General features: G+C 40.7%; 2 protein-coding genes across 3 annotated transcripts; one reads left to right on the top strand and one right to left on the bottom strand.

Annotated features, from left to right (window-relative positions):
* Positions 1 to 3,382: 3,382 nt before the first annotated feature.
* On the bottom strand, positions 3,383 to 9,904 carry LOC120104996. Its single transcript, XM_039117013.1, has 2 exons — positions 9,702 to 9,904; positions 3,383 to 4,898 (listed from the first exon to the last, which is right to left on the bottom strand). The coding sequence occupies exons 1-2, from the start codon at positions 9,902 to 9,904 to the stop codon at positions 3,383 to 3,385; spliced, it is 1,719 nt and encodes a 572-aa protein (XP_038972941.1).
* Positions 9,905 to 10,157: 253 nt separating this feature from the next.
* LOC103697572 (histone H3.3) lies at positions 10,158 to 11,249 on the top strand. 2 transcript variants are annotated; one of them, XM_008779461.4, is made up of 3 exons: positions 10,158 to 10,478; positions 10,581 to 10,657; positions 10,749 to 11,249. In XM_008779461.4, exons 1-3 carry the CDS (start codon positions 10,174 to 10,176, stop codon positions 11,009 to 11,011), a joined length of 645 nt encoding a protein of 214 aa, XP_008777683.2. In that variant the 5' UTR covers positions 10,158 to 10,173; the 3' UTR covers positions 11,012 to 11,249. The 2 variants fall into 2 exon arrangements, with proteins under 2 accessions (XP_008777683.2, XP_038972946.1); XM_039117018.1 differs by having other exon boundaries at positions 10,284 to 10,478; positions 10,753 to 11,249.
* The last annotated feature ends 7,238 nt before the right edge of the window (positions 11,250 to 18,487 follow it).

The following is an 18,487-nucleotide window of genomic DNA, read 5'->3' as shown; positions in this document are numbered from 1 at the left end:
TGAATTTCTTGAACTTCCTTACTATTAAGCCCAAGTCCTCATCTTCGCTTTCTTCTTCACTCTCACTACTTTCTTCTTCACAAACACTCGAAGTAGCCTTGAGTGCGATTGTCTTCTTCTTTGGCAAATCTTCTTCATGTTGCTTCATTGTGAGCTCATGCGTCATCAATGAGCCCAATAGTTGTTCAAGTCCCAATGTGTTGAGGTCTTTAGCTTCTACGATCGCCGTGACCTTCGCTTCCCATGCTTTTGGCAAGGACCTGAGAATTTTACTCACAAGTTCTGGGTTAGTGTAAGATTTACCCAAATTCTTTAGACCATTTATTATATCAGTGAAATGTGTGAACATGCATGAAATGGTTTCGTTGGGTTCCATCTTAAATAATTCATATTTGTGAACCAGAATGTTCACTTTAGATTCTTTGACTTGATTGGTACCCTCATGGGTAACTTCAAGCCTATCCCATATTTCCTTGGCGGAACTACATGTGGAAACTCTATTAAACTCATTCACATCTAAAGCACAAAATAATGAGTTCATGGCTCTAGCGTTGAGTTGAACCATCCTATTATCATTCTCATCCCAATCCTTCTCAGGTTTGGAAACTTGAATGCCATTAACCATGTGAGATGGTTCGTGTGGTCCCTTGATTATAACCCTCCACAAGGCATAATCTTGTGCTTGAATAAAAATCCTCATTCTAGTCTTTCAATAGGAATAATTTGTCCCATTGAAGAGTGGAGGTCTATTGGTTGCCTGCCCCTCAGCAGGAACATTGTTGAAGGGTGTTGCCATCTAGATCTTTGGCTAAGACGGTTAGGTCTTCAAGAAATACACAGAGCACCCGCTCTGATACCACTTGTTGCCCAGAGATGGTCGCCCAAGAGGGGGGTGAATTGGGTGTTTTAAAACTTTTTGACTAATTAAAACAAAACACACAAGTGTATGTGCAAAGGTAAAACTAAAGTAGCAATCACAGTCAAACGCAAACACACAAAGATTTATAGTAGTTCGGAGCTTCCACTGCTCCTACATCCACTCCCCAAACATCTTTGGGAATTTCCACTATAATCAGCGATTACAGTACGGTAGTTTTGTGAGTTCACTACCCAACTCGTTGTTTTACCCCGGGCTAACAACGAACCCTACAATCCCCCAATTTAACCTAGGCTTGGGACGCCTATCCCTTGTTCCAAGTCCCTTGACTGGAACAAGCACAATAAACAAAGGTTTTACAAAGATTTAAAAGCTCTTAATGAAGCGAATATAACAATGAGAAATAATAAAATCCGGAAGAACCCTTTTAGCCGTTGGAAGCGTGGGTAATGGTGGTTCTTCCGATGTGGATCGCGTTGGCTTGAATGTGAGCTTTGAATGCCGAGTGGGAGTGAGTAGTTGAGCACGAAATCAGATGGGAAAGCTTGAATGCACTTGATTTCTCCTCTTGAAAGCTCTAACTCCCTTGAACCTCTTTTTCTTTCTTCTCTCTTGAATGATCTTGTGTTGGGTTGGTGAGAAGTTGTTGGAAGGCACTTAAAAGCTCCCTTTTATAGCCCAAAAAGTAATAGATCCGTTAGACACAAAAATATGACCGTTTGAAATTCAAATTTACCTGCAAAAGTGTGTCAGTCGCGTTCCAGGCGCTCCGGAGACGTCTCCGCTTCGACGCGAGACGTCTCGGCTGTATAAAATTTCTCTTGACGTTGTTTGGAGTCGACTCGGCACTTTTACGGGGACGACTCTGAAGAAGAACGACTTGAATGCTTGTTCTTCTGTTTTTCTGAGAGAGTCGGCTCGGCACTTTACGGGGCGTCTCGGGATGTTTGCGCTTTTTGCATGGGGACGACTCCGCGACGTCGGGGACGACTCCGTAGTTGTATCACCGAAAAACACGTCCTCTGGAATCCCCTGAGAGAGTCGACTCCGTGCTCTCTGGGGACGTCTCAGGAAGTCCGCTTTTTACTCGTGGGGACGACTCCGCGTCATTCGGAGACGACTCGCGCGCATCCCTTGAAATCGGCCTTTCTGCCGCCTCTGAGAGAGTCGACTCCGCAGAGTCAGGAGTCGACTCCGACCCTGTGAGACGCCTCGCCAGGTGCCGGGGACGTCTCCAGACGTGCCAATTCTTCCTATTCGTGCCAGAGACGTCTCTAGGACAAACCGGAGACGTCTCGGCTGTCCCTGATCTGTTTTCTTCATCTCAAAAATTCTTCAATAAATCCTTGAAAAATATGGGAACATGCCTAGACATTTCTTACCAATATTTTTAGATAAACACCTAAAATCCTCAAATAAATTGTTAATACACAGGGAATTATACTCTAGTATTTTGTATTTATCAAAATCCATTAGGGGGTCAACACTTTGGGTCAACCATAATTCCTTCCTTAGAGATAACATGCCCCAAAAACATCACCCTGTCCAACCAAAATTCACATTTCTTTAATTTACCATACAACTGATTCTGCCTCAGAGTCTCCAAAACAATCTTCAAGTGATGCTCATGCTCTGCCTGACTCCTTGAATATATCAGAATATCATCAATAAATACTATCACAAATTTATCCAGAAAAGGCTTAAACACTCTGTTCATCAGGTCCATAAATGCTGCTGGTGCATTAGTCAAACCAAGAGGCATCACAAGGAACTCATAGTGTCCATACCTGGTACAGAAAGCGGTCTTGGCTATGTCAGACTCCTTTATCCTCAGCTGATGATATCCAGATCGAAGATCAATCTTGAAAAATACTTGAGCACCCTGAAGTTAGTCAAACAAATCATCAATTCGGGGTAGAGGGTACCTATTCTTAATAGTCACTTTATTGATTTCCCGGTAATCAATACACAGTCTCATGCTACCATCTTTCTTCCTTACAAATAATACTGGGGCATCCCAAGGAGAGACGCTAGGTCGAATGAAACCCAGATCCAATAGCTCCTGTAATTGGTCCTTCAGCTCCTTTAGTTCAGCAGGGGCCATTCTATAAGGAGCTTTAGACAAAGGTGCAGTACCAGGGATTATATCAATAGCAAACTCGACATCTCTATCAGGAGGTAAGCTAGGCAGATCATCAGGAAAAACATCAGGGTACTCACTGACTACTGGTATATCCTCAATTCTCTGTTCAGACTGTTCAGAATTTGCAATTGTGGCCATAAAGATGGGAAACTCCTTTCTAAGAGATCTTATGCCCTGCATAGCAGACACTACCCGAGAAGAGACACCCCAGTCATCACCCATAAAACTGAACTCATCAATACCCGGGATCCGGAAGGTCACCCTCTTCAGAAAACAGTCTATGGTAGCGTGGTATGCAGCCAACCAATCCATACCCAAGATTACATCAAAATCATGCAGATTCATAACAATCAAATTTGCTCTCAAATCTCTACCTCAACTAGTACTGGACAGGAAATGCAGATCTGACTAACTGTCATCGTACCCCCAGCTGGAGTACTAATGCATAATTCCCACTCTAAGGAAGAGTAGTGTAAATCGCACTTATGCACATATGAAGATGAGATAAAAGAATGCGTAGCACCAGAATCAAATAACACATAAGCATAAGTGGAAGATACCAACAGTGTACATGTCACTACAGTGTTGGATGCCTGAGCATCCTGCTGAGTCAACGCATACACTCGTCCCTGGGTACGAGATCCTCCTTCCCTTTGCTGCCTGGGGACAGCTGACTGGGTAGCCTGTACTGGAGTGAAGGAAGTCTGTCGTTGAGGAGCTACAGAACTCGGTGGCCTCTGCGCAGATCTAGTACGAGGACAACTAGAAATCCTGTGACCCGGCTGACCACACCCGAAACAAACTCCAGAAACAGTCTGAGTCTGAGGGCACTCAGCTATCCGGTGGCCCTGCTGACCACACCTGAAACATGCTCCAATACCAGGCCGTGTCTGACGACACTCAACAGCTCTATGTCCAGTCTGGCCACACCTGAAGCACACTCCTGATATCCCCCTGCGATCCAGTGCAGTCCTCCCATATGGAACTCGCTGCCCTGCTCCTGGACGGAACTGCATAGGTCGGCGCAGATGCCGCTCACTGTCAGAATCAAAGTCCCTGGTCCTCTTCGACTTCCCTTTCTGAGCATCCTGTGTCTCCTTCCAGATGATCTCCATATTTTTAGCTCTGTCAACTAGGTCATCATAATCAGTCGAGTGAACAGCAGCTAAACCCTGACGCAGGCGAGGCCTCAGTCCTTCCTCAAATCTACTCATCCTAGATTTAGGGTCTTGGACAAGAGATGGTGCAAAACGGGACAACCGATCAAACTCAGCCTCATAGTCCTCCACAGTCATACTCCCCTGAGAGAGGCTCAGAAACTCCCTCTCCAGCTCCCTGATACGACTGGAAGGGAAATACTTGGAGTAGAAGGCCATGCGGAATTCCGGCCACGTCACAGATCCTGCATCCTGCATCATGGTCCTCTCCACAGACTCCCACCAATGATGAGCCCGGTCCTGAAGCTTATAGGTGGCAAATCTGATCTTTTCCTCCTCAGTACAACCCATGGCCCTGAAGGCCTTCTCCATCTCATCTATCCAACATTCGGCCTTTTGGGGATCGGTAGTTCCCTTGAAGGCCGGAGGAGCCAACTTCCTGAACTCTGCTATACTCCTCCCCTGATCTGAAGAACTAGCAGAGGGAAATAGCTGCTGTGGTCCCCTCTGCTGTCGAACTAACCCAACCACCTCTCTGATCAGCTCCATCACCTGGGTCGATCCCCCCATCCTGCTCTCCTGGCCATGATCTGGTCCATCCAGTACTGTCTGATCAGTCTCGTCCCCCTGGACTCTCTCAGTCGGATGAGAAGTGGCTGGATCACTCCCGATAGTCTCGATCAGGCGGCGAGGTGCCACACGTGCACGGCGGGGCGGCATGCTGATACATACACAAATAACACAACATCAGGGTTAGATCCATCCACTGTAAAATCTTCTACCCCACTATCATTTCTTCACATGTGTCCCTATATTCCTAAGTTTTTTTTTTTTTTTCGAATAACACATCATTAGTGTTGGATCCACCCACCCATAAGATTTTCTACCCCACTCTCATTTCTTCACATGTGTCCCTATATTCCTAAGTTTTTTTTTTTCTTCCGAATAACACATCATTAGTGTTAGATCCACCCACCCATAAGATTTTCTACCCCACTCTCATTTCTTCACATGTGTCCCTATATTCCTAAGGTTTTTTTTAATTATTATTATTTATTATTATATTTATTATGATTCTGTTTTAATGTCCCTAGTGATCTTTAACCTATGCTCTGATACCAATAAATCTGTCATGCCCCGAACCCGGGGCCCGGGGCGCGAGCAGACGCCGCGCACCTGCAGGGCGGACCCCGCAGGCACGCAAGGCAGATACATCAAATCCAACATCAATAGCTAAATAAAGATAACTTCCAGTTTTCATATCAAATGTCCATATATACATAATTCAAAAGAAAGTCCATATCTACTAGCTAATTACATCATGATCACTCTATCCCATAATCCCCATAATCATATATCATCACCTGCAAAAATGTAAATGGTAGGAGTGAGCTAACAGCTCAGTAAGCAACATCATGCAATAAAGTCATCATATAACATGTCATGATGCATATAAAAAGCAGCTAAAACTCATGAATCCAAAAATTCACACGACAATCCGTGAACCCGGTCCGAGACTCAAAATAACTCAATCGCATGACTACGGCCACATCACCCAGTGGCATGGTTACACCGAAGTGCCAATACTCTCCGAAGAGCCGCTCCACTGAGCCAACGCACCACTGTGCCGCACCCCCTGGTGTCAAACTCACGCTCCACTGAGCCGCTCCGAAGAGCAAAATGCACCCCTGTGCCGCCACTATTCTATCACCGGTGGTCGCGGTGTCGGAACTAGTTCCTCAGTACAAGTCGACAGGGCCAACGTATCATCCCATTAGCGGGGCCTAGACTATAGTCACGCGGATTTTAAAAATCAACAAATCAACTTTCCAACTCAAGTCATGAACAAACTCCCAATAGTACAGTACATAACAGTTTATGAAATTAAATATTAATTTCTAATTCTAACACATAATGACAATAATAATTTAATAGTTCATGAAATTAAATGCTTAATTCTAATTCTAACATATAATGCCAATAATAAATCATACATCAACATATGCATGTACATGTTAAAATTCTACTTTAAAGCAATAGGTCACCTACCTAGGTTCGCTTAAAAATCCCTGCCACAGATATCACGAACCCCTGATTAAAACATAACATTAATTATTTAATTAACTAAGAAACATAATTTAAACTAATTCCAATCCCCTTAAACTCCTAAGTTCATAGATTCAAGAATGGGCCCCCAAGATCAAACATAGACCCTAAAATCAGAATCCTTTACACCCAAGTCAATTGTGGCCCAAAACAGATTAGGCCCAATTGAACCAAACCGGATAATAGGTTCAGATCAGATTTCGGGCCCAACCCAAACCAGCCCACAGATCCAATCAGGCCCAACTCAGCCCAAAAAAATAATTCCCCAGCCCAAATTCTTGACTCAGATTCAGACCCTAATCAGAACCCATTCACGGAATAGGTGGAACCGGTTCACAGTTTAGACCCGGTTCAAAGTCTGGTTCACCATTAAGGCACGGATTTCAAAGCAAGGAAAAACACCCAGGCCGAATAAAGAAGAAGAAGAAGAAGAAGAGAAGAAGAAAGAAGGAAGAAGAAGAAGAAGAAGAAGAAGAAGAAGAAGAAGAAGGGAGGAGGGTGGCTGGTGGTTCCGGTCGGCCCTCGGCGGTCGACCGTGGCCCTCGGCGGCGGCTGGCCGCCGCCGCCGGCCACTCTGCTGTCACCGGCGGCGGAAGGGAAGAAGAAGAGAAGAAGGAGAAGAAGAAAGGGAGGAAAGAGAGGGAGATCGGGGCTGGGAAGCCCGACCCCCGTTCGCCACCTCCGGCCGAACTCGTTTCGGCCGGATTGACCCCGGCCGGCCACCGTCGGCCGGCCGAATCCCACAAAAAAAATTTCCCAAAAATAGGAAAATAAAGCCGGTTTACATCCCTCATTCTTTTCCCTTTTAAATCCATAAACAGTAGTAAATCAGTGATCTTTCTCACCTCCGGTCGTCGACGAATGGATCTCCGGCGGCGTTGGCGGCTCCGGCGGCGGCGGTGGCTCCGGCAAACCTCTCAAGAAAAGGGAAGAAGATGAGGGGAAAACTCAAATTTTTAGAGGGATGGGGAAGGGATGGGGCTCGGATGAGGCTCTCAGAGGAGAGAAAGAGGGAGAGAGAGAGAGAGAGAAGAGGGGGGGGGGGGGGGGGGAAGCGGGGGTTTCGCTGGCCGTTCGGCCGGCGTGGTCATCGTGGGAAGACCACGATGACCCAACTGAAGTCGGCACTCCTTGCCGACTTCAGTTCGGATCTTCACAAATGATGTCCAGAAAGCTAGAGAGTAGGGTGAGTTTCTTGAAACCACGGGAAGAAGGATGGGGTGGTGATTGAATTTAAGCATTGCTCTTTTGTTTGATATGGTTGTGCAAGTATACTTTCTGTGTACTTTCTTTGAAGATCTCAATGACTCGTATCAAGATCACGGCAGCTTTATCGTCTGGAAGACAGTTGGCTTGAGCTTTGTATCTTCTTGCCCATCATAACTGGACATTATTCATTGTGATCAATAAGGATCTAACAACAATTGTTGTGGGCAAGTTAGCTTGTTTGCCTACATTGTAGAGTTTATTGTTCCCCCTAGCTAATTTTTGACATATGGACATGAATTGCTATCCTGCCACAAGAGCTAGGCTTCAAAAGGGAAGTTGAAAGTTTTATTTTGTTTGGACTTTGCAAATGGACCTTATGGTTTTTGAATTTCCAGTGAGGATACAAAATGATGATAACAACAGCACGAAATGCAATAGCTAAATTATCAATTATCCTCATCCGACCTCATCAAAGACTAAGCACAACGAAAACTAGGCCAGATTTCTTATGGCTCGTGATCTTCAGTTCACAAGGCTCACTTCTGTAAACAATAGTTGCAAGATATAATCCTACTTTCCCTAATAATTTTCCAAACAATTCAGATTGGCCCAAGCCATTCCATACATTTTCAACTCAAATATCAATATCTTTTTGACCACTCGGCCACTGGTTAAGGATTTGAGAAAGGTCAAGCAAATTTTCAGCAATCACATCCAATGCTGAATAGCTTTCCAATTCCTTCCCTTCAGCCAGGACCATATTGTAGCGAGTCATGTAGGCCTGGTGATCTTCCAATTTGAAACAGTTGTCTCTGGTATCTGATTCATCTAAAGAGAGGTCCTCTAAGACAACTCCTATCTGTGGAGGTAACATGTCTTATTATTCATTTATTTTTACTATTCATTAGTAAAATAATTCACTTGTTTCTTTTTATTGTTCCAGAAGGATGGAATCTTCCTCAATTACCTTCAACGAATTCTACAAGAGAGAAGGTCGAAGAAAAGACTGCAAATCTACGTGGCCATCTTAGCAAAAGACATAGCAACAGCCCTCCTCCATTTTAGCTTTTGAGCAAACAGATAAGTGGAAGGGGAAAAAGAAAGACTTGTACTCCTCCAAACCTTCAAGTCAGAGATGAAGAAGAGGAAGAAGAATTCCATTTGATTTTTGGAAGGAGAGTTGTTGTCCAAAAGTCTTCTTCTATTAATATATTTCCTTTTCTCTTGAAAAGAAATCCGTTCGTATATGCACTCTTATTCTCCGCCTCATTAGAAACAAATATATTGACATACTGTGATTTTGCAAGTAGAAAACATGGAACCTATCTTGGCCAATCAACCGAAGTGAGCTTCTCAGGAGTACCAAGGTCAAAAATGTATGTATGTATATGTATGTATATGTGTGTGCGTGTGTGCGCATAGCAATCGTACAGAGGAAATCCTATGATTCATGCAGAATTTAAGGGTAAAAAATGATCAAAAATATTAGATAGGCAAAATTATAATATGTATAGGATGACTCTAGACAAGTCGTTAATATAGATAAATTTTACCATATATCTTTGACTATCCTTGACCTTTCCATGTGGTTTGCATGCCAATGAATCAGAACAGATCTTTGGTACAAAGAAATTTTGCCATCTGCCTTTGACTATCTCTTTTTCTACTTTTATCTCGTCAATAATAACAAGTTAAGGGCAAAAAAACAAAGGAGATTGATGCGACCAATCCACTTTTTATACTCTCATCTTGTTATGTTTGGATGTCCATAGGTGGTTTCTTGAGGAAACATGGTATAATGACAATGAACAGCAATCAAATGGCAGAATGTGGATATCACAAGAAAAGAAAATCAAATAATATCTTTTACTAATTCAAAATTGAAGAAATCTTGAGGATATTTTTCCATCTGTCCTCAAATAATGACTTCTCAAACGTAGTAAATACTATATCTTTTACTAATTCAGCTAACCTGCGATCAAATGTAGCCCAAACTCCCTTTGTTGTGCAAGGGACTTCCATAGTAACATGGTCCGGCCTCTGTTTTTGTTTTTATTTTTGTTTTTTTTTTTAAATTTTAAAGAGGATGTCTCATATATGTTGAGTACGAATACACTCTAAAAAGTTAAAAAATAACAAGTCTCGGAGTGCATCGGGTAATTTCCTCTTCTTTAGCTATAGGGTCTCCTCAGAATGATTAGTCACATACGAGGCTATCCAATCTGTTGCCCCGTTGGCTTCACGATACACGTGCTTTTCTTGCAAGGCCATCCCACCACTGATTATAGCCTGAATATCTCTGAGCAACAGATGGTGCTCGCCCACCACCTCTACATCCTGCTGAATCCAATCAATAACTGTGGCTGAATCGCTCTTGAGTTTGTAACTTGAACTGGACGGTCTAGTTTCCATCGCGTAATGCCACCGCGATTACCGTTTGCGCATGAATAGAGCTCATTATGGCTTGGTTTTGGACGCGAAAAAACGTCAATTTTCAAATAAGCCCAGCCCATAGTTTAAATAAAAATAAATAAAATGTAGGCATGAGGCCTAGCCCATGACCAACGCTAACCACGATGGCCCGGCCCACTTAACCCCAGAATGCCGTCCAAGTCTGATCAAAACTCGGTTTCCTAGAAATTCTCACGCTCGCAGCGATCCTCATCAAAATATATCAACCAATGAGAAGAAAGCTCGCGGATTGTGTGTTTCTGCAAACTTATTTCATCCGTCCGATTTCAACAACGACCCAATATCCCCCCTTCACCGGTCACCGCCCTGCCCACGTCGCCCCCGGGCAAGGACCCCCTTCTCTTTTAAACGTCCCCGGAGCTCAACAATTCTACCCTATTCGTTTCCCCTATTTTGACAGCAAAAGGATTCGAAACCCTAGCCGTCGCACTCCCGTCCTCCGATGGCTCGTACGAAGCAGACCGCTCGCAAGTCCACCGGCGGCAAAGCCCCCCGGAAGCAGCTCGCCACAAAGGTATGTATCATCGCCCCCAACGCAATCGATCTCAGTTTTCTTAAAGTTCCTTTGGAAATCCGTTTCCCTGAGTCTCTGCTTTTCGTGATTCCCTTCTTGAAGGCGGCGAGGAAGTCGGCGCCGACCACCGGCGGTGTCAAGAAGCCCCACCGCTACCGCCCCGGCACCGTCGCTCTTCGGTATCTACCATATCCCGTCAAATTGTACTTTTGGTTCCCGATGTTTTTCTTTGGTTTCTTCTCTGAATCTGGATTTTGTGGTGGATTTTAGTGAGATTCGGAAAGTACCAGAAGAGTACGGAGTTGCTGATAAGGAAGCTGCCGTTCCAGAGGCTGGTGCGTGAGATCGCACAGGACTTCAAGACGGATCTCAGGTTTCAGAGTCACGCCGTCTTGGCCCTCCAGGAGGCCGCCGAGGCCTATCTCGTCGGGCTCTTCGAGGACACCAATCTCTGCGCCATCCATGCCAAGCGCGTGACCATTATGCCTAAGGACATCCAACTCGCCCGCCGCATCCGTGGAGAGCGTGCTTAGATTCGTCCCCCGTCTCTCTCTCCCTCTCTCTCTCTTTTCTTTGTTTTGTTTCTTTATTTGCTGAATCTGTTAACTCTCTGGACTAATCTCGTTAAGGTTATAGGTATAATGGTTACTTTTAGGACCTATTATGGTTACTCTGAAACCTTTTTAATATCTTAGTGTTGCTGTATATTCTTGAATTAGAAGCCTCGAATTTGGAATCATGTATGTTGGTATCTGATCATTTTGGTTGTTAGATTGAAGTTTTGTTCTGGTGATTTTTGTAGTTGTGGTTTAAGCTTGTGCTGCAGTGCGATGTGGTGGTTGTGTAATTGGGGAAGTAACCGCGACATCTTTGCCTCGTTTCTGAAACACGGGGGTTTGCAATGTGCTAGCTAAAATTAACAATGTGATTTCGTGGGACTCGACCACCATTTAGTTGCAGTCTTCAATCACATCTTATCTTTTAAGAATGGCCATTATGGTTTCGGTATCTGGATGGGTTCAGAATGTGTTCATGGGAACGGGCGAGATGCAAAGGTTTTTTTTTTTTTTTAAATCTTTTCTTGTATAGTTTGTTTCTTAAATGTGGTATCCATTTGAACTCCGCCGCGGCTGGATTTTTTTTTTTCACCTGAATATATTCAGGAATTTGATGCGCATGATATCACTCAATTGTTTGGCAGAAAGTCGGTAGATGTTCCCCAGTTTGTGATATGATGGTAAATTAATTGATTCGTTTGAAATTGACGATAACGGAGTCCCAGGCTGACGATAAAGGATTTGGGAACCTCGGGTTGGATTGTTTTGTGATGTCACAGGCTCATATTTGTTTTGTGATGTATTTTCTTGGATTATAAGTCTCGAATTTGGATTTAGGGTTCTGCTTATGTGATTATTTTTGTTTGTTGGGTTCTTGGAATGGTGAGAGATAGCATGCTTGTTGCAATCAGCTTTGTTTTGATTTGTTATATTTGCTTGGGGAAATATCTTGTCAATTTTTTTGGAAGAGCGTAAGGTGGAAGAGGATTCCGTTAGTGATTTAATAATAGATTCGAAAACAATTATTGAGCTCTCCCCCGCTCGTGGGGACAGTATGGTGGAAGAGGATTCCATTAGTCATTTAATAATTGATTCGAAAACAATTATGAATTCTACCCCTCATCTGGGGAATTATGTTCGAAATGATAGATCCTGCTTTAGGGTGTTGCGTTAGGTCCAGGCTTGGGTCTGGGTGGCAGGTCTTGATCCGGTTATTTCTCAGTTTTATCACAATTATTACTTCTCAATTTTGTCAAAACTATTTTTTGTGGGATTTAAGACGGATATCAGAATATGGTTGGTATGGAGGGTTGCTGGAAGACGACTCGTTCTGCTGCTCTCTTGGAGTAGTTGGAAATGTATATATTTGTAGGTGAGAAGAGGGAAGATTTATTACTTCTGAGAAGACTCGTTCTACTGGTCTCTTGAAGACTGAAGTAGAGTAGATTTGTATTTTCTCCTCGTGAACTTCATCAAGTTACCGCCTCCACTCCTGACACGCTGTATGTTAGTATATAAAGTTGTAAGCAAATACATGAGAAAGATACTTGGTAGAAAACTTTATGAAGCTACAGGTTGATATATCTTCTAAATTTTATCAAAAATATCGTAGGATAACGACGGATATCAGATTTGAGCATTTATATAAGATTAAGAAAATCTACATAAGACATTTCACTTGAGGTCTAGGCTTAGGTATGCTGTGCTAGGATAGATAGATGTTGAGTATTTATACCGGATCAGATGAAACATATAGGATCAGATAAAACATCTCGCTTGAGGTTTAGGCTTAGGTATGTTATACTAGGATAGCTTGGACTTGTCGACCGGTTAAAATAGGTACTGGTATTGATTTGGTTATGATTGTGGTATGAGTTCTCCCTTAAACTGGGGACTTCCTAGTTTTATAGGTTGAAAATAATCCCAGAAGAATCCCTCAGCCTGAACGGGAGAGAGGTTTTGAGAATATCCAGCTCCAATCACTTTCTAGTAAAAAAAAAAAAAAAAAAAAAATGAAAAATTTGGCATAATTTGCAACATGAAATCAATGTCATGGATGATGATTTATGATATTTAAATTAGCTAAAGACTAAAAATATTCAATTTTTTAGGCTTTTTACCCATGCGTTGAATGAAAATAAAATTGATCATTTAACAGTATGATATAATGTGTCAGTTTGTTCTATAATTTAGAAAAAATCTGAATTAGTTGAAATCTTAGGTTTGGAATTGCCAAATTATATGGATCATGCTGATTTTCGTATGCAAGATTTTTTATTATTTCTTGTAAAAAGTTTTTGGAGCTAAATGCTCTTAGAAGAATTCTGGGTCTCTCGCTCAAAAATTATTTTTTATTTTCTTTCATTTCGTGATTCCAAACAGTGACGATCTCCTGACCATGTTTGATTGCATTGATGGGAGCTTGCGGTAAACTCTCTCCGGAAGTCCGATCAATGAGTTCTTGGGAGCGTTTATAATAAGCGAACAGGGAAGAAAAAAAGAAGAAAAGTTAGGGGTGTCACACCTCTGCCTTAAGATCGCGAGCTGCAGTCACATCAGACTCATAGAGAACTCGCTCTACAAGCATTCAAGGCATCTCAACATAATATCACAACTATAAAAGCGAAATAATTGACTAATAATATGCAAACTTTATATCTGTTAACTAACTCAACTACAATGTTTCACAAGTCCAACATTAATCTAAGGCAATACATCAGTTTAAATAAATTCTAATTTAAGATAACTTGTGCCACAATTCTTCTAGTCGCTCTCTAATATTGAAACTCCGGTAGGCTAGTTCTTTAAATTTGTAAAAAAGTAAGAAATCGTATAATAAGCTAAACAACCTAATAAGTAATTATCACTTAGCTAAATAAATTAGGCAAACAGATAGATAATAATTTGTAGAAAATAAGCATATATGTAAATCAAATTTTTCTTAAAATATTAAATTTCGTTTATGAATCGTATTCTTTCAAATACTCAATTCATCTTATCGATTCGGATTATGACCACATATTCCTCATTGCAGAGTCATAACACTGATGAATCTTCTTGTGGTGAGTTGCGTATCATCTTGCAGCAAAGTCTTTCAGGATCGCTAATTTGCTAACAATACGTCATTAATCATCTTGGACACATATGGTGGGGTTATCAACATAGCCAGGTCGATATTCATATGGTTCTAGATTTCATATTCCAGTTCTAAAATCATGAGGTGTCAAATCAATCGATCAAATCCAGTTCTAAAATCGAAAGAAATTAGGGTTGGTTTTTGAAACAGGAAAAGCAAAGCATCACCTTTTTGCCTAAATTTGACGACACCAGCCTCATCGAGGCTCCAATGAATCCGAAAGAGAGAGAGAGAGAGAGAGTGGGTCGATGGGACTGGGTTTTTACCTAGTTCTGGCAGCATTTGGATGTGGCGGCAACACGATGATGACCGAGCTTCAGAGAGTAATCGAAGAGATCTTCGACGAAGAGGTCCGATTGGGGCTGGCTTTTTGGTGGGAGGGATGGAGAGGAGCTCATATAGAGCTCTGCCGCGACCGGAATCCGGCTTAGAGTCGGATTCCGTCCGACCTTCTTGGAGAGGAAGAAGACTCCGGTCGGGATTCTCTTCCCTCCAGGCACGTGTGCAGCACATGCAATTTTTTTTATTTTTCCCTTTGGGCCAAAAGGGCTGGGTTGGTCAAGTGGACTGAGCCCAGTCCATTGGGTCTTACGTTCTGCCCCCTAAAAAAATTTTGTCCATGAAATTTGTTTTCTTGCACTTTCAAAACGTTAGAGATACATAGTTCTAATCTGATCCTCAAATTTTCAATAATTCTACTTAATACAACTTCATCATTAGATCTTATCAGAAGGATAAGGTTCAAATACTTCTAGACTTCATTTTTTTTAGATGATGTAAATCAAACTTCTCTCTCTCATAAACACAAATCAACATTTTAATTTTGAATAGTAATATCAAATTTCTCTTATCAAAATATCAACTGCTCTTGATTAACCGATCTATCATAATATTAGATCATAACAACTTTAATCCACTCCTAGTAGAATATTCATCAAAGTCGATTGATCACCTAATTTTCTTTCAATCAGATAGAAGGTTGATATTAATTAAAGAAGTTCAAGCTTCAAATTTTGGATAAAGAGGTCTACACCAAAATATTCCAGATACAAGATCAAAAGCAATGACTCATTAATTCTAGTCTCAAAATCTTAAAAATTTCTTAGCACGACATAAAATTGGGGAACCTAAATAGTGCAGCGACATCCAAAAAAAATCACAACATTGTGCTTTCATTTATCAAGGCATCCTACTATACAGGAAATATATCAATTCTTTTGTTATTAAAACTTGCCAAATCAAAAAGATAATACTTTTGACCAACTTAGAAAATAATTCAGATCACTACGCTTTCGCTTCACACTCTGATTCAAACCACCAAAATCCTTTGGATTCACTAATAATTTTTGTTCAAAATGATACCTTGTATTATCAATTAAATAGATCCAAAATTTCAATTTTCAAGTAAAGCCCAAAAGAAACTTTTGATTCTTGTCCCCTAGTCCACCTTGAATACATCCATCTAGATTAACCCTCCAATTAGTTGAAACATTCAAAACTATCATATAGGTTAGTTACTATAATGCAAAATGAATTGAATTTTAATTCTCTTTCAACTCAACTAGACGATTCTAAGTCAAACTTCTACAAGTAAAACAGCTAGAAAATTTTCTCAATGATCCACTAAGTTAGAAGACCTTAAATCAATAGATATGAGTAAAATCAATTCATATCTTTTCTAGAGTTTTCTTCATCAAGATCTTTAATATTCATGAAAAATCTTCCATGATAATCATGGAACCTAAAAAATTCAAATTTTTTATGCAAAACTAGATTTTATCAACAATCTCAACACGTTGGCAAAAGATCTCTAAATTAACCTATAAGCCCAAACTTTGAATTGAAGTTTATTACACATCACATAGTCTTGATGGACATAAATAAAATCTTTTATTTGGATCCAAAGATGGTGATAAAAATTATTAATGATTCCACCAACATGAATAATACTTTATGATCTCAATTAAAATCAAATCTTCAATAAGAAATAACCTTTTTGCAGAATCCCCCAACATATTTTTCTTCTACATGCTAGTTTCATTCATAATCCACATAGAGATTCAAACCTCTAAGAATATTTCAAAAGGATACTATAAAAAAAATCTTTCGTAGTCCCAAATCTTAAATAACTTATTATGAATAAATACTACCTTTCCATTAAAAAAATTACTTTCAAAATTAAGTAATATCGGAATATACCTCCATATCGATTTTTGAGTTTTTAGGTTCACTTAAATAACAAATATCATAATGCATGATAATATTCATGGTCAATTCTCTTGCACTTAATTTAGATCCAAATCTAACTAATTATAATTTGATTCCTAGATTGCCCAACCTTCCCTCCAGTATCAAACCGTATAAATAATTTTATCATATTTCTTGGTAACCTTTTTATACATAATCACAAAGGTTTAATAGAAATCTTTAAAGTAGCTTACAATGCAATCTACATAGATGTATGTCCCATATTCCTAGTGTCTACCCACCTATACTTTTCTATGTCAGATTTTCTTATTTTAAAATTTATCCACTTATGCTCTGATACCATTTTAATTGTCACACCTCCGATCCGAGATCGCGAGCTGGGGGTTGCGTCAATTGCCGTATACTTATAGAAAACTCTTCCCACAAGCATGCAAGATATCTCAATATGATAATACAAATATGCAGTGAAAAAATTTAACTAATAATATGCAAACTTTATTTCTTTAACTAACTCAACTACAATGTCTTACAATTCCATCATTAATCTAAGGCAATACATTATTTTAATAAACTCTAATTTAAGATAACTTGTGCCATAGTTATTCTAGTCGCTCACCTATATTGAAATCCTGGTAGGCTAGTTCTCTGAATCTGTAAAAAAAATAAAAAATTATATAATGAGCTAAACAACCTAGTGACAATATCCTTAGCTAAATCAATCAGGTAATTAGATAGATAATAATTTGTAGAAAATAAGTATATATGCAAACCAAATCTTTCTTAAACTATTAAATTTCGTTTATAAATTTATATTCTTTCAAATACTCAATTCATCTTATCGATCCTGAACTATGACCGCATGTTTTCTGTGGCATAGTCATATCGCCGACTAATCTTCTTGCGGTAAGCTGCGCATCATGATGGTAAAGGTTGATACAGGGAAGGCTTATGATTGTGTGCAGTGGAATTCCTTGATCAATGTTCTCAAGCAGTTCAAATTTCATCATATATTTATCCGATGGGTTCAGTCCTGTATCTCATGTCCTGAGTTGGTTTTCTACATTGTGTTTGTTTCGACAGGGGTGTCCGTTGTCTCCTTTTCTTTTTATCTTGTGCTCCAAAATGTTGTCTATCTCTTTACAGGCAGCAGTACATGCTAAGTTACTGCAAGCATATGGACTGCGCTTGTCGGGCCACAAGTTTCCCATGTTTTGTTTGCAGATGACTGTGTTCTAGTTACTAGAGCCTCGATTCGGGGATGCTTTGTGCCATAAACTTATATTGGAAGCCTACTGCTTTATTCTGGCCAGTCTGTAAATTTGGCTAAATCTTTCATTATCTTTAGTCCACCTACATCCCCTACTATTACACACCAAATTACTTCTCTATTTGGTATGAGACGTAGGAGGGGGGTCTGCAAATAATTTGGGGTCCCTATAGCTCGTAAGCAACTCCGGCAACTGATTTTAATTTCCTCATGGATAAGATATTGGGCAAAGTAGCAGGCTCGAAGTGGAAGGCTCTCTCTTTTGCAGGGAGAGCAACCCCTCTTCAGTCCGTGCTTTCGTCCATTCCTATCTATGCCATGTCTTCTCTCTCCATTCCTATAGTTGTTCTTAATGCTCTTGAACAGGAGTTTAGAAATTTTTATGGGGTCACGCTTCTGACCGGACGGTGTGCACCTAAGTTAGCCGGTGGTTTAGGAATTCAGCCTCTTCGTACTATTCAGCAAGCATTGTTACTAAAGCTAGCAGCCAATCTAATACTCTTTAAACCATCTTTGGGGGCCCAATTAGTTGCTTCCAAATATTGGTTTTTTGGCTCACGGATTTCTTATTGGAAGCCAAAAATTGTTCACCCATTTGAACAAATTTGTGTTCCGGGGAATCATTCAGCATCAATTTTATGTGGCTGACAGGGAATGGTCAATCACTTAACGTTTGGACTGATCCTTGGATCACTAATCTTCCTTTGAGTCATTGGCCTTCATTACAGCTGCTTCATTTGAGCTTGGTCAATATCGGGTGGCTGATTTTATTACCGCACATAATAGCTGGGATTATATACAATTATTCGGGTTTTCAATGGTGACACGATGAACTTGATTT

The sequence above is a fragment of the Phoenix dactylifera genome, unplaced genomic scaffold (assembly GCF_009389715.1).
Source record: "Phoenix dactylifera cultivar Barhee BC4 unplaced genomic scaffold, palm_55x_up_171113_PBpolish2nd_filt_p 000162F, whole genome shotgun sequence".
Lineage (NCBI taxonomy): Eukaryota > Viridiplantae > Streptophyta > Magnoliopsida > Arecales > Arecaceae > Phoenix > Phoenix dactylifera.
The sequence above is the reverse complement of the archived record's forward strand: the minus strand, read 5'-3'. Positions and strand labels throughout refer to the sequence as shown.

What these genes read in the sequence shown, in the direction of transcription:
- LOC103697572 (XM_008779461.4), top strand. Translation starts at nt 10,174, where the DNA reads ATGAGAAGAAAGCTCGCGGATTGTGTGTTTCTGCAAACTTATTTCATC. An exon ending in GGAAGCAGCTCGCCACAAAG is followed by an intron (nt 10,479 to 10,580) that starts GTATGTATCATC and finishes CCCTTCTTGAAG; the next exon opens with GCGGCGAGGAAGTCGGCGCC. An exon ending in CCCGGCACCGTCGCTCTTCG is followed by an intron (nt 10,658 to 10,748) that starts GTATCTACCATA and finishes GGTGGATTTTAG; the next exon opens with TGAGATTCGGAAAGTACCAG.
- LOC120104996 (XM_039117013.1), bottom strand. Translation starts at nt 9,904, where the DNA reads ATGGAAACTAGACCGTCCAGTTCAAGTTACAAACTCAAGAGCGATTCA. An exon ending in GCAACAGATTGGATAGCCTC is followed by an intron (nt 4,899 to 9,701) that starts GTATGTGACTAA and finishes TGTATGTATCAG; the next exon opens with CATGCCGCCCCGCCGTGCAC.